The sequence below is a fragment of the Anolis sagrei genome, chromosome 2 (genome assembly GCF_037176765.1).
Source record: "Anolis sagrei isolate rAnoSag1 chromosome 2, rAnoSag1.mat, whole genome shotgun sequence".
In the NCBI taxonomy this organism is placed as follows: domain Eukaryota; kingdom Metazoa; phylum Chordata; class Lepidosauria; order Squamata; family Dactyloidae; genus Anolis; species Anolis sagrei.
The window spans coordinates 199,402,008-199,415,948 of record NC_090022.1 but is presented as its reverse complement, the minus strand read 5'-3'; the positions used below and the strand labels follow the sequence as shown (position 1 = coordinate 199,415,948).

Below are 13,941 nucleotides of genomic sequence, written 5' to 3'. Positions count from 1 at the left end.
AGCGGCAATGACAAGAGTGCTAAAAGGGCCTAATTACATAATACAAAAGGATACAGGCAATGAAGTTCTTGGAATTTTAAAAAGGAGGGAATAAGAAGTACTCCCTTTCCCACGATTCTTCCACTTCAAACTTCCCACAGTGGCTCCTCTTTTGCAAACTTCAGAGAAGTTTGCATTTCCAGTTCTTCTTTGCTTCTACGGTGAAAGAAGTGAAGAAGTACCAGACAGAGAATGAACTGTCCACACACCAAAACTTTTCCTCTCAAACATGCATCTCAGTTCTTTTTTTCCTATTTAAAGACATCATATATAATTATTATATAAAAACACATATTAAGATGCAGTTCACTCCTGAGTACAGGCACTATAAAATAAAGTATAGTAGAGTCTCGCTTATCTGACCTTCGCTTATCCAACATTCCGTCTTATCCGACACTCTTATCCGACGCCCCACTTTTCCTCGAGCATTTCCCCTTCAATTAAAGGAGTGCTCACCAACTCTCTCTCCCATTCCCAATTAATCAAAAAGACAAGACAAGGAGGAGGAGGAGGAGGGAAGAAAGGGGGAAAAGAGGCAGGACCAGAAGTAGAAGCACCCTCCCTCCTTCCCTCTGTGATTTCCACACTCCTCTTTTGCATCCGGGTATTTCCTGCTGGGCCGCTCCAGCCCCGAGGCGTTGCCTTGCCTTAACCCTTTGAGTCCCTGTTGTTAGTATTCTAGGTGTCTAGCATCACGTCAGACAGATAACAGTAGAAGACTCCATATTATCCAACATTTTCATTTATCCGACATTCTGTCAGCCCATTTATGTCAGATAAGGAAGACTCTACTGCAGGAGTCCTCAAACTAAGGCCCAGGGGCCGGATACGGCCCTCCAAGGTCATTTACCCAGCCCTCACTCAGAGTCAACCTAAGTCTGAAACGACTTGAAAGCACACAACAACAACAATTCTATCTCATCAGCCAAAAGCAGGCCCACACTCCCCAATGAAATACTAATAAGTTTATATTTGCTAAAATTGTTCTTCGTTTTTATTACTGTATTGTTTTAAGTGTTTTTGCACTACAAATAAGATATGTGCAGTGTGCATAGGAATTAATTCATTTTTTTTTTCAAATTATAATCCGGCCCCCCAACAGTTTGAGGGATTGTGACCTGGCCCTATGTTTAAAAAGTTTTAAGACCCCTGCTCTACTGTATGTATGTTTGTATGACTCCTATGATTTCATAAAAATTGCAATAACAAAGTCACATACAAAGTGCAATGTAAAGACGTTTTCAAAAAGTTTAGGGGGGGAAAACACATAAATTGTTTTTTTAAAGTGTGTACATAATTGCTTCAAATTATCACAAATGTTTATTACTTAATGTATTAGGATTAAATACAGAAAACTCACATGAGACTATAAGAGTATCATAATTATCTCCTAATGGCTTAAGGCAAAAGAGTGAAGCTCCGGTACTCTAAATATATGCCACCCTTTATTTCTCAATTTCAGGACAGATTACGGTGAATTAAAACATGCATGCACACATGCATGCACGCAGAAATATACACGCTCCTAAAAGCACAGAATAAAAGCTTAGGTATAACAGCTGCAGCCATTGTACAGTGAGTCCTCAATTTCCAGATTCTGTATCCACAGAATCAACCATTTTATATTTATAATATGATACTTCCATTTTGTAAAAGAGACAATATTTTACTACAGCACTGTATATAAAGGAGCTTGAGCATCCATGGATTCTGGCATCCACAAGGGGTCCTGGAACCAAACCCCAGTGGATAGCGAAGTCCCACTGTATAAAAATTACTCCTAGCAGGATGAAAGCATGGGACCCAAAAATGGTGTAATTCCATGTCCAGGACTCCTTTGATCTCGAGTTCCTCAAAAGAGCTTCCTGCTTCTGCCTGCCCGGCCATATGGAAAACCACTCTTGAAATAGTGTGCTCTCCCAGAGGACTTTCTGATAGGCATGGCAATCTGCTGTTCTGATTCAAAAATCTCACTAAGTCAAAAACTCCAGGGCAGTTAAGAAGCAACTCTTTTTTCAGCTTTGGATAGCATAGGGAAGAGTTAACTGTGGTGTTTGCTTTGCTTCTCTGTGCCCATGTTCAAAAGATTTCACCTCACTGTCTATCCTTGTTATAATTGGATTTTGAAAAATGTGGCTTGTTATAGAAACAAGGATTGGTGAGAAAGTTTCAGTGGAGACATCTTTCCCACATGATAACTCTTCCAGGAGTGAATTTCCCTTTCAAGAGGTCAATTTCTCTCACTTCTTGTCTCACTCCTGTTCTTAACTATGAATCATTTGTAAGTCAGATGTTTGTAACTTGGGGACTGCCTATCCAGTAGGCGGCAGTGTTAGCCTTTTCCTTGAGACATGACTCTAAATGTATACAGCTTTTCCCACTTGCAAGCATCCCCCTGTCATTGCCACCCTTACAGAAACAGCAGGGTGTGGCAGGACACCCAAATCCCAAAATACTCTCATAACCTGATTTGTACAGCTTGCTCTCGGGCTCCAGTCCATTATGGCACAGGAACAGTGGGTCATTAAAGTTCAGAGTTTTCCTGACAAGTGTGTGGGGTGGCAGTGGCAGGAGATGAGATCAGATAGATATATAAGCACATCCAGCAACTAAGAGCCCTTCCAGACAAGCCCCATATCTCAGGATAGGATCCCAGGTTTTCTGTTTATCCCAAATTATCTGGTAGTGGGGACTCATACAGTCCAGGTCAAAGCAGAAAACCTGGGATCAGATCCTGGGATATAGGGCCTGTCTGGAAGGGTCCTAAGAGCAGCAAAACTGGATTTGAATGGCATCCGGGAACGACCAAATATCCAACCTGTTCATTCCATACATACTGAAAGAGTAGGATGAGTTTTTGTTTTTAATTGAATACTTTATGGTGACATTTTGCCCTTCTTTGGTTTGCTTTCCTTCTCTAACAATCCAGGGCTCCTCTAATGTGAAACAGTAAGAAGAATTCTACATTATATAAACTGCATTTAACTCTTTTGTTTAAACTTGTCCAGCGTAAGACAGAGAGGTCCAGAAGAGGTTTGCTTCAATTGTGTTCTTTGAATGCAATGTTTTCAGTTGAGCGTGGCCTTGATTCCAGTGATGGGAGAAAAACAGGATATAAAAGTCATGCCTTGATTCATGGGGAGAATTGGCTCATTCTCCAATTCACCTATAGTTATGCCATTAGAGAAATCAAATAGATTCTATTGTTTATGTTTCCGCTCAATCCCTCAACCAAGGCACTTTGTCTAGGACAAAAAGAAGTATGGAGAATAAATAAGCATGAGCACATATCCCATGAGAAGGTTTCCTGGCAGATGCCATTCAAAGATCCAACTGGCTTGAATCTCATCCACTGTTCAGCATCCAATAGTTGCAGCATGAATACCTTTGGAAACTCTGCAAAAAAGCCCATACAGAGCACGGAAAGGGTTTGTTAGCGATCATGGACATAGCTGTAAGCCTCTCCTTTCTTTTCAACCTTTCAGAAAAATTGTTCAAATTAGCAGCCGTCAATAATTTAGCAACAAGCAAAGTGATGGCGAAGAATTAGGACCTCCTTTTTTGCCACCTATGTCAGTTATCTAATATGGATTTCAGTTAAACACGAATCACATTTAGCAAAATGCTACTAGATGTCCATATCATAGATGTAAACCGCCTTGAGTGGCCTTCAGGCTGAGTAAGGCAGTATATAAATACGGTAAATAAATAAATAAATACTAGCAACTGGCCATTGGGGTTCAGTTATGTGATTGAGTCTGGGGGTCAATTGTCACTTTCTGAGTAAAAGTGTCATTTGCCCAATGAGGCAAATCAAAAAACCAGTCTTGGAACTATGGTTCCTTCAAAGTACTATGGTGAAGCAAAGACAACACTTAAGGAACACAGGAACACTACTGGATCAAACCAAAGACCTATTTTACATTATGTTTACACAGCAGCCAATCAGATGTCTAGGAAATGCCCATAGGCCAAGAGCTATGCAAGTCCAAAATATCAGCGTAAGACAGAGAGGTCCAGAAGTATTGGGCTAAGGAGCATTCATGTGGCATACCCTATCATAAAGCATGCCTCTCAAGGTAACTGGCGTGGTAGATTAGCCGGAGGTTGATACTATATTTGTGTTATTTTATTATCATCTTCATCGTTCCTGAAAACTTGTTCTAGATCATCAGTGAACCAGCACCGATCAATGCTTTCCCATTCTGAGTAGTATTGTATAAGGAGTTTAGTTCTAGATTTCAATCACTATGAGATTTCACAACTTGTATGTGCCACAATCCACCTGATGCTACAAACTAAGTAGTTCTGAATATGCTCAAAAACTGGGTCCCAGACGATCTTAAGCTTGGGGTCCCATCAATGAAGAAAACATGATGTAATGAAATAAGAGACTTCCACTCTTGTCCATTGATGGATAAGGTGCCCCATTAATCCAAATAGTTATTATCAACATTATTTCAGCACCAGGCAAAAGTCTTTCAATTTCCCACAGTTGGAATATCACAATTAAAGAGTATACACCTAGCCTACTTGAGGGACCACATCTCCTCCTATCAGCCCACACGAGCCCTGAGATAATCAGGAGAGACCCTTCTCTCGGCCCCACCACTGTCACAAGCACAGCTGGTGGAAATGAAAGAGAGGGTCTTCTCGGTGGTAGCTCAGTGGCTCAGGAACTCCTTCCTCTAAGAAGTGCATTCACCCCCCCCCCCCCCCTCATTACTGGCCTTTTGCTCCCAGGTTAAAACCTTTCTTTCGAAGCAGGCCTTCCCAGACAACCCTTAAAAAGCAGGCTTTTTTGATCTGGCAAGGCTCATACAGCCAAATAGTTGGAGCTATGAGATTTTCAATATAATGCTTTAAGGATTACCTCAGTGGCCTAAGACTCAGGGATTTTTTAATGTTAATTGTTATTTATTATGCTATTTGATATGGTTTATGTAATGTGTTTATACAATGTGTCAGTTTATTGTTTATTTGCTTGGGTTGGGGGTGTGTGTGATGTTGTGTTTCTGTATTATGACATTTCTGTAATGATTTGTATGCAGCTTTGAGGGTCCTTCCACACAGCCCTATATCCCAGAATACCAAGGCAGAAAATCTCACATTATCTGAGTGTGGACACAGATAACCCAGTTCAAAGCAGATATTGTGGGATTTTCTGCCTTGATATCCTGGGATATAGGGCTGTGTGGAAGGGCCCAGAGACTCACCCGTGGGAGAAAAGTGGGATTAAAATAAATAAATAATAACAATAAAAAGAACACATGTGGCAAAAAGGGGCTAAATAAACAAGAACATTGGGCAAATATAAGTAAAATGAAATTCAATAGAAACAAATGCAAAATTCTATATTTAAGCCAGAAAAACCAAGCACGCAGATATAGGATAGGGGATACATGAGAACAGGAACTGAGATTAGTATTGATCATGAACTGAACATAAGAAGCACAGTGTCACGCTACAGCAAAAAATGCAAATGCCCTTTTAGGGTCCTTCCACAGAGCCATATAACCCAGAATATCAATCCACAATATCTGCTCTGAACTGGATTATCTGAGTCCATACTGCCATATAATCCGGTTCAATATGGATTTTCTACAGCTGTGTGGAAGGGGCTCTAGTTTGCATTAATAGAAGCAGTTCAAGGAAGTAATAGTCCCATTATATTCTGCATTAGTCATGCCTCATCTGGAGTATTGCATTCAACTCTGGGACACCTCATTTTAAGAAGCATACAGAAAAGATGGAGCAAGTTCAGAGAAGGGCATTGGGGGTGATAAGGGACATGAAGAACAAACATATGAAGAGATGGAAGGAGCTGGGCATGTTCAGCTTGGTGAAGAGAAGATTATGGGGTGACATGACTGCACTCTTTAAACACCTCAAAGCCCTACCACAGCGAGTAGGGCCAGCTCTCGTGGCTTTGAATGTCAGGAGAGCAGATTTTGGTCGAACATCAGAAGGAACTTCTTGACAGTGAGAGTGGTTCAGCATTGGAACAAAGTACCCTGCAAAGTGGTGGGGTCTCCTTCTCTTGACGTCTTTAGAAAGATAATAGGCTGCTAAAGATCTTTTAGCTGGAGATCTTGCACTGAGCAAGAAGTTGGACAAGATGTCCTATAAAGCCTCTTTGAACTTCATGATACTGTGACTCCACTTAAAATTTCTGCATACCCTTGGTGTTCGCTTTAATTCTGCCACCTGCTTTTCTATTATGGAGTTTGGATTCCTATCAGAATATATTTACGTGTATGTTTCTAAGCCAGCATGGGAACCCATTAGAAAGCAAATAAATTAAACATCCCAACAAAGAAAACCACATTTTTATCTTGGTGCCTTGCTTTTTAGGCGTGTTCCCGGTGTTATTTACATTGCATTGGCTAGACCATATCAGCTAGTTTCTTATGGTTACCATGGTTTTCTATGGGCAAGCAGATACAGACTGATATATGGCATATGTTCTGTATCTCAAAAACTAGAAATGATGGGGAAAATTGGTGCCGTTTTTGGGAATCAACTGGTTAAATATACCCAGACAGGGCTAACATTTTAGGCACCCAAAATGTGTATAGCACTGTATGGGACAGTGCTATAGTTCCTGACACAGCATTTTATTTGAGAACACAGAAATGCTGGACCACTCCCACAACCACCATGTCAGACTACACAGAGAAGCCATTGAAATCCACAAGCATGTGGACAATTTCAACAGAAAGGAGGAAACCAGGAAAATGAACAAAATCTGGCTACCAGTATTTAAAAACTCTAAAATTACAACAGCACAACAGAGAGGAAACAAACAAGGACATATAATCACCCCCCAACATAAGATTGCTCCAGGCACTGTCAGGCCATCAAATGCTAATCAAGGTGGTCAGTTGAAACATTCACACCTAGCTCCAGCAGACAAGAGTCCTTTGTCCCACCCTGGTCATTCCACAGATATATAAACCCCTTTTCCTAGTTCCAACAGACCTCACTACCTCCGAGGATGCTTGCCATAAATGCAGGTGAAACGTCAGGAGAGAATGCCTCTAGACCATGGCCACATAGCCCAAAAAAACCTACAACAACCCAGTTCCTGACCCTATTTCCCACAAGCCCTTCAAATGGAAACAAATAGCACTTGCACCTGACAGTGGTTCCCAAATGTTGGCCCTCCAGGTGTTTTGGACTTCAATTCCCAGAAGCCCCTGCCAGCTTCTACTATGGCCAGGAACTCTGGTAGATAAAGTCCAAACATCTGGACTAAGCACCTAAGTTTGGGAATCACTGACGTGATTTTAATAGTGATTATAATGTTTATACGTTTTAATGGGTGTTTTTATTTATTTATTTACGGTATTTATATCCCGCCTTTCTCAGCCCGAAGGCAACTCTAATTTTAAATTTTAACTTAAGGTATTTAATTGTTTGTAGTCTAAAGGTGTCAAATAGTTGCTATTTGTAAAGCCACCTGAGTCCCCCTTGAAGTAGAGAAAGGATTTAAGTAAACAAACAAAAAGACAGACAGACGCACTTTGCCTCAACTCTCTCTTTATATATAATTGAAATCAACCTCTCTCTATAGAGAGAGAGAGAAAGAGAGAGAGAGAGAGGTTGATTTCAAGCTCCTCTTTGCCTTTAAAAGCACCAAGCAAACAAAATAATAAAAATAATAAAAATAAAAATCAAGCGAGAGCATCATAAATTCACTGTCCATATTGTCAACGCCAAAAGTCTCCAAAAGTTGGTGGTACTTTAGTTTTCCTGCTTTTGAAGTCACCAAACAAAAAATAATAAAAACGAGGTGATAAGTGTCATACATGGATCACACATATTTTAAAAAAAAAAATACCATGCTGCAAAAGAGAGCCACTTTTAGATGCCTCTTTCTAGCCTTTTAAAACATTAGTATGTCAGACCAAAGACCTAATTTGCATCATGTTTACACAATGGCCAATCGGATGTCTAGGAAAAGCCCATAAGACAGGAGAGCTATGCAAGTCCAAAATAACAGTGTAAGGCAGAGAGGTCTAGCGGTATTGGGCTAAGCAGTGGTTCCCAACCTGTGGGTCCCCAGGTGTTTTGGCCTACAACTCCTAGAAATCCCAGCCAGTTTACCAGCTGTTAGGATTCCTGGTAGTTGAAGGCCAAAACATCTGGGGACCCACAGGTTGAGAACCACTGGGGTAAGGAGAAGATCAGCATTCATGTGGCATGCTCTATGGTAGAGAATGCCTCCCAAGGTAACTAGGGTGGTAGACTAACCAAGGGGTGTTACTATATTTGTGCTATATTATTATCATAATAATAATCCCGGGCCGTGGCGCAGCTAGTTAGCAGCCAGCTGTACATTTAGCCCTCCCACTGTGTTTGATTTTTCACTTTGTTATTTTGCGCTGTTTTATTTTATCTGTATGTTTTACTTATTTTATTGTGATGTTATTTTTTGCTCTTCTGTATTTATTTTGCTGTAATGTATCACCGGGCTTGGCCTCATGTAAGCCGCTCTGAGTCCCCTCTGGGGAGATGGTGGCAGGGTATAAATAAAGTTTTTTTTTTCTTTTATTATTATTATTAAATCATGATTTCGAAGCCAGCCTGGGTTGGAGTAAGTTCCCAACCATTAATAGTCCAGCTTGCTGTTGACCTATGCAGCCTGAAAGACAGTTGCCTCTGTCAAGTAGGAAATTTAGGTACCGCTTTATGCAGGGAGGCTAATTTAACTAATTTATGTGCAGAAGAACGAGGAAGTACTCCACCATAGGACTCGGTGTCACAAGTGAAGTGGCAACTCCCCCTGTGACCGGAATCGAGCATACCCTCATGAAGCCGGAAAAGCATCCTCTGCTCATGTCTAGCATTTAATTTTAAAGTTTTAACTATTACATTTGGCCCAGCCATAGGTTTTTAAACTCTTGCGTGTTTTTGTCTACTTATGAGTTATATTAACTGTATTGTTTATTTTTATTTTATTATTTTATTTATTTTATTTGTATACTGCTACTCCCAATTTGGCTCGGAGCGGTTTACAGCAGTAGATTAAAACAATACAATTAACTTTAAAATACAATAAAACAAGAACAGACATAGTCCCAAGTTATTTTGTTTATTGCTTGTTATTTTATTATTGCTTGTTGCTTTTGATGTGCTGTTGGGCTTGGCCTCATGTAAGCCGCTCCGAGTCCCTTGGGGAGATGGTGGCGGGGTATAAATAAAGTTTTTATTATTAGTATTATTATTATTATTAATGATAAATCGCTCCTGTGTCTGTCTATATATGTTGTATGTCTAATTGGCATTGAATGTTTGCCATGTATATGTGCATAGTAATCCTCCCTGAGTCCCCTGCGGGGTGAGAAAGGCAGAATATAAATACTGTAAATAAATAAATAGTAAATAAATATAATCTTTATAGTTCCTGAAAACTTGCCAGTGGGCAATGCTTCCCCATTCTGAGTAGCATTGTGTAAGGTGTTTAGTTTCTGAAGAGTGTAGACCAGGCATAGGCAAACTTGGGCCCTCCAGGTGTTTTGGACTTCAACTCCCACAATTCCTAACAGCCTACCGGCTGTTAGGAATTGTGGGAGTTGAAGTCCAAAACACCTGGAGGGCCCAGGTTTGCCCATGCCTGGTGTAGATGCACTCTAAAACAATCTAGGTGGCGGGAAACAGGCTGACAGGCCAGGAATCTGATTCAAAGTGGCAGGAATGCAGAAAAGCACTCTGCACATGCTCGGGGGCTGCTGTGCTGCTCCTTTCAATCCCCAGAACTGGACCTATGGGCTCTATAGGTATCCAGGACTGCTCTCTGGCTCTCTCGCTTGACTCACCGCGCTGCTCCTTCAGCGACATGACGGAGGCGGCATAGTGTGCCAGGTCGAAGAAGGGGAACATGGGCACCCGGGAGAAGCGCAGCGGCACCTGCCCCAGGAGGGACTCCATCGCGGACGGACCTGGCGCGCATGCGCCCGGCCGCGGATGAGCGCTCGAAGCCAGAGAGCGAGCCGAGCCTGAAGAAGGCGGGGCCTACCTCAAGGGAGTCCCCGCCCCCTTCTCGAGCCGAGCCGAGTAGGAAGAGGGCGGGGCCTCAGGGGAGTCCCCGCCCCCTTCTCTTCAGGCCATCGTCTGAGGCAAACAAGGGGTTAAACATCTCCCCGCCGGCTGTTCTTCTCCCGTTAGTAGGCACAGGCAGGGCGCGCCGGGAGTTCTGGCGTTACGCGCGGCGGTGGCTCCGCCCATCTCTTGCGTCACATGGGGCCGAAGCTGATTGGCTGGGCTTTTGCCATTGGGGGCGGGGCCAGAGGGAAGACTTTGTTGTGAATGTCTTGTAGGATGCAGGCAGGTTGGCAGCGCTTCCGGTGTTTGACAGCTGGGTCCGGAAGCTTCGAGCCTTACGGATATGCCGCATCGCTCCTTCGGGAGCACTGTTTGCGCAAGAGAGGCTTAGATAATGTAAGCCAGGCCGGAGAGAGAGATTTTTTTTTGTGTCAGGAGCGATTTGAGAAACTGCAAGTCGCTTCTGGTGTGAGAGAATTGGCCGTCTGCAAGGACGTTGCCCAGGGGACGCCCGGATGATTTTTTTTATGTTTTATCATCCTTGTGGGAGGCTTCTCTCATGTCCCGGCATGAGGAGCTGGAGCTGATAGAGGGAGCTCATCCCACTCTCCCCGGATTCGAACCCACTGCGCCACCACCAGGGGCTCCTGGAGAGAGATAATATAGGAGGAATATAAGAGTTCTTTAACAGTGAAACCCTAACCTGAACTGTACCCTAACCCCCTATCCAAACCCTAAACCTTACCCTAATCCTAAACCGTACCCTATCCGTAACCCCTAACCCCAACCCTAAACTTTAGCCCAACTCTGAACTGTACCCTAACCATAAGCCCTAAACCTTACCCTAACTGTAACTCTAACCAAAACCCAAGCCCTAAACCTTACCCTCACTCTAACCCTTACACTAATCCAAACCCTAAACCTTACTCTAACCCTAAACCATACCCGAACCGTAACCCTAATCCTAACCCTTATTCTAACCCAAAAAATCCTTCCTTCTTCATGTATGTATATTTTATGTTTTATCGTGTCAGAAGCAAGTTGAGAGTACAGTTAACATGTATTTAAAAACACAAATGAGGACATGAGAGAAGCCTCCCCACAGGATCGTAACACATCGGGGCGTCCCCTGGGCAATGTCTTTTTAGACAGCTGATTCTCTCACACCAAAAGCAACTTGCAACATGTCTGTTATATAATCAATTAAATTGTTTCCAGTTGTATGGGACCATTAATATTTTTTTTATCTTACGCCCCTTCTACACTGTCATATAATCCAGTTCAAAGCAGATAATCTGGATTTTATATGGCAGTGTAGAAGGGGCCTTAGTTCAGTGTTGAGATCGCAGTAAATTTAGCAATACTAAAATGTTTCTGAAAGCCACCCATGTACACAAACCTGTGAGTAACACATGCAGTGTGTGCAGTGGACTCTGCAGAAAATGCTTCAACTGTGCTTCATAAAAAGGGAAAATCGCCTGCTTAAGCATACCACACTAATGCTGATTTATTGCCAGTAAATGTTTGGATTTTTATATCTATTTATATACCTAAGGTCACTTAAAAAATTTCAAGTAGAAAGAGATCATGAGTGGAACAGGTTAAGAGCAGGCATAGGCCAACTTGGGCCCTCCATGTGTTTTGGACTTCAACTCCCACCATTCCTAACAGCCTCAGGCTCTCAGCCACTTAAGAAGGTTAGAATGTTGGGGCTGGCCAATCAGAACCCATATGCAAATTAGTAGGAGGAGATCGCTCATGCATGGGCCAGCTTGGGCCCTCCAGGTGTTTTGGACTTCAACTCCCACTATTCCTAACAGCCTCAGGCCCTTTCCATTTCCCCCTCAGCTGCTTAAGCAAACTTTGGCCCTCCAGGTGTTTTGGACTTCAAAAGAAGCTGGGGGGGGGGAGGAAGGGGCCTGAGACTGTTAGGAATTGTGGGAGTTGAAGTCCAAAACACCTGGAAGGCTCAAGTTTGCCCATGGCTGGTTTAGAAGCACATCACTCTTTCCTTTGCAATACTGCTTTTCAGCCACTGAGTGGCATCAGGCCCATGCCAAGGAAACAGCTAGGAAATTCAGTCTGATTTGGACAGCAGAGGGGGACAAATCAGGGGAAAACAATGGTGAGGAAGCTGAAGCAATATTTATTTATTCATTTATTTATTTACCATATTTATATACCGCCTCTCTCAACCCGAAGGTGACTCGAGGTGGTTTACAGTCGGGAATCAATGCCCCTCCACAACATAAAATGTAGTTTAAAACTTTAAGATATAATATACATCATATTAAAAACAGTAGAACAATAGAAACCATAAAACACAAGTTCTTTGGACTCTAAAGCAAAGCTTTCAAAAATTCAGTTCTTGTGGGTTTTTTCGGGCTATATGGCCATGTTCTAGAGGCATTTCTCCTGACGTTTCGCCTGCATCTATGGCAAGCTTCCTCAGAGACCTCACCTCTGAGGAAGCTTGCCATAGATGCAGGCGAAACGTCAGGAGAAATGCCTCTAAAACATGGCCATATAGCCCGAAAAAACCCACAAGAACTGAGTGATTCCGGCCATGAAAGCCTTCGACAATACTTTCAAAAATTACTTTGATGGTTTGCATCTCCTATAAGATAATTTATCTGATAATACAGTATTTAGCAAGATACACAAAAGTTCAAAGCAAATATTGTGAATTATCTGCCTGGATATTCAGGGTTATATGGCTGTGTGGAAGGGCCCTGGATTTTACATGGCAGTGTAGAAGGGACCTGGAGTGAAATACAATGCAACTTTCATGCTATGCATTGCCCAAACAGATAAAAATTATCTATTAATTAATTATTAATTTATGTATTTCTTTACAACATTTATATGCCACCCTTCTCACCCCAAAGGGGACTCAGAGTAGCTTACAAGATATACATACATACCATATATTATATTATTAGCATAGTACAATATCAGTATTAAAAAATACTATATTCAATTAGGTGAGCCCTCATTGTCCAAGTAGGATTGTCTTCCAAGATCAGTGTACTGGCGGTCGGTCCGTAGGTTGTACTATAACATTATATTGTAATATTATTTTGGTTTTGGCCCAACTTACCTGTCCGAACGCATCTCCACTTATGAACCATCTAGGATGTTAAGATTGTCTGGGGAGGCCCTGCTCTCGACTCCGTCTGCATCACAAATACGTTTGGCGGGGATGAGAGACAGGGCCTTCTCAGTAGTGGCCCCTTGGCTATGGAACGCCCTTCCTAGGGACATTAGATCAGCTCCCTCCATTTTGACTTTCTGGAAAAAAAAACTCAGCAGGTGTTTGAAAAAGCAATGTAACGGACATAGGAATATGGAACAATCAGACTATGAGATCGGATTATGTTTTTATCTTGGAGACGAAATGAATTGCTTTTATTAATGTGTCATGGTCTTAATTGATATGTAAATGCTTTTAAATGTTTTAAATGTTTTTATGATATTGTTGGCATTGAATTGTTGCCTTGTGAACCGCCTCGAGTCACCTGCGGGCTGAGAAGGGCAGTATAAAAATGTAGCAAATAAATAAATAAATATTATTAGTAATATTACATGTGGTATAAATGTAAAATTACTGTATAATATCATATTATTATCCCAAGCCTTTGCTTTTTAGGCTTAAAATCTGAGACCTAGGGACTTGTCTTTGTGATGTCACAAGAAGCAGGCTCTGGTGATGCTTAAAGAGTGGCCTTACAAGAGGCAACTCCTGATGATGCTACTAAGCTTAAGGTGTTTATTGCCGTTCCACAAGATGTGCTATTTAAATAAAAACCTCCAAATCCAACAAGTTAGGTAAATATATATTTCAACACACATTTT

At 41.9% G+C, this 13,941-nt stretch overlaps 1 protein-coding gene across 2 annotated transcripts in view; it reads right to left on the bottom strand.

The window, feature by feature from the left end:
* TMEM38B (transmembrane protein 38B) overlaps nucleotides 1-10,258 on the bottom strand; it is a 45,011-nt gene extending 34,753 nt beyond the window's left edge. Inside the window, exon 1 of one of the 2 annotated variants that reach the window (XM_060762559.2) lies at nucleotides 9,861-10,258. In XM_060762559.2, the coding sequence (XP_060618542.2) occupies nucleotides 9,861-9,972 (112 nt within the window). In that variant the 5' untranslated portion in view covers nucleotides 9,973-10,258. Of the gene's footprint in view, nucleotides 1-402; nucleotides 494-9,860 lie in introns of those variants that run through there. The other variant, XM_067464345.1, reaches the window with a different exon arrangement.
* Nucleotides 10,259-13,941: the final 3,683 nt, after the last annotated feature.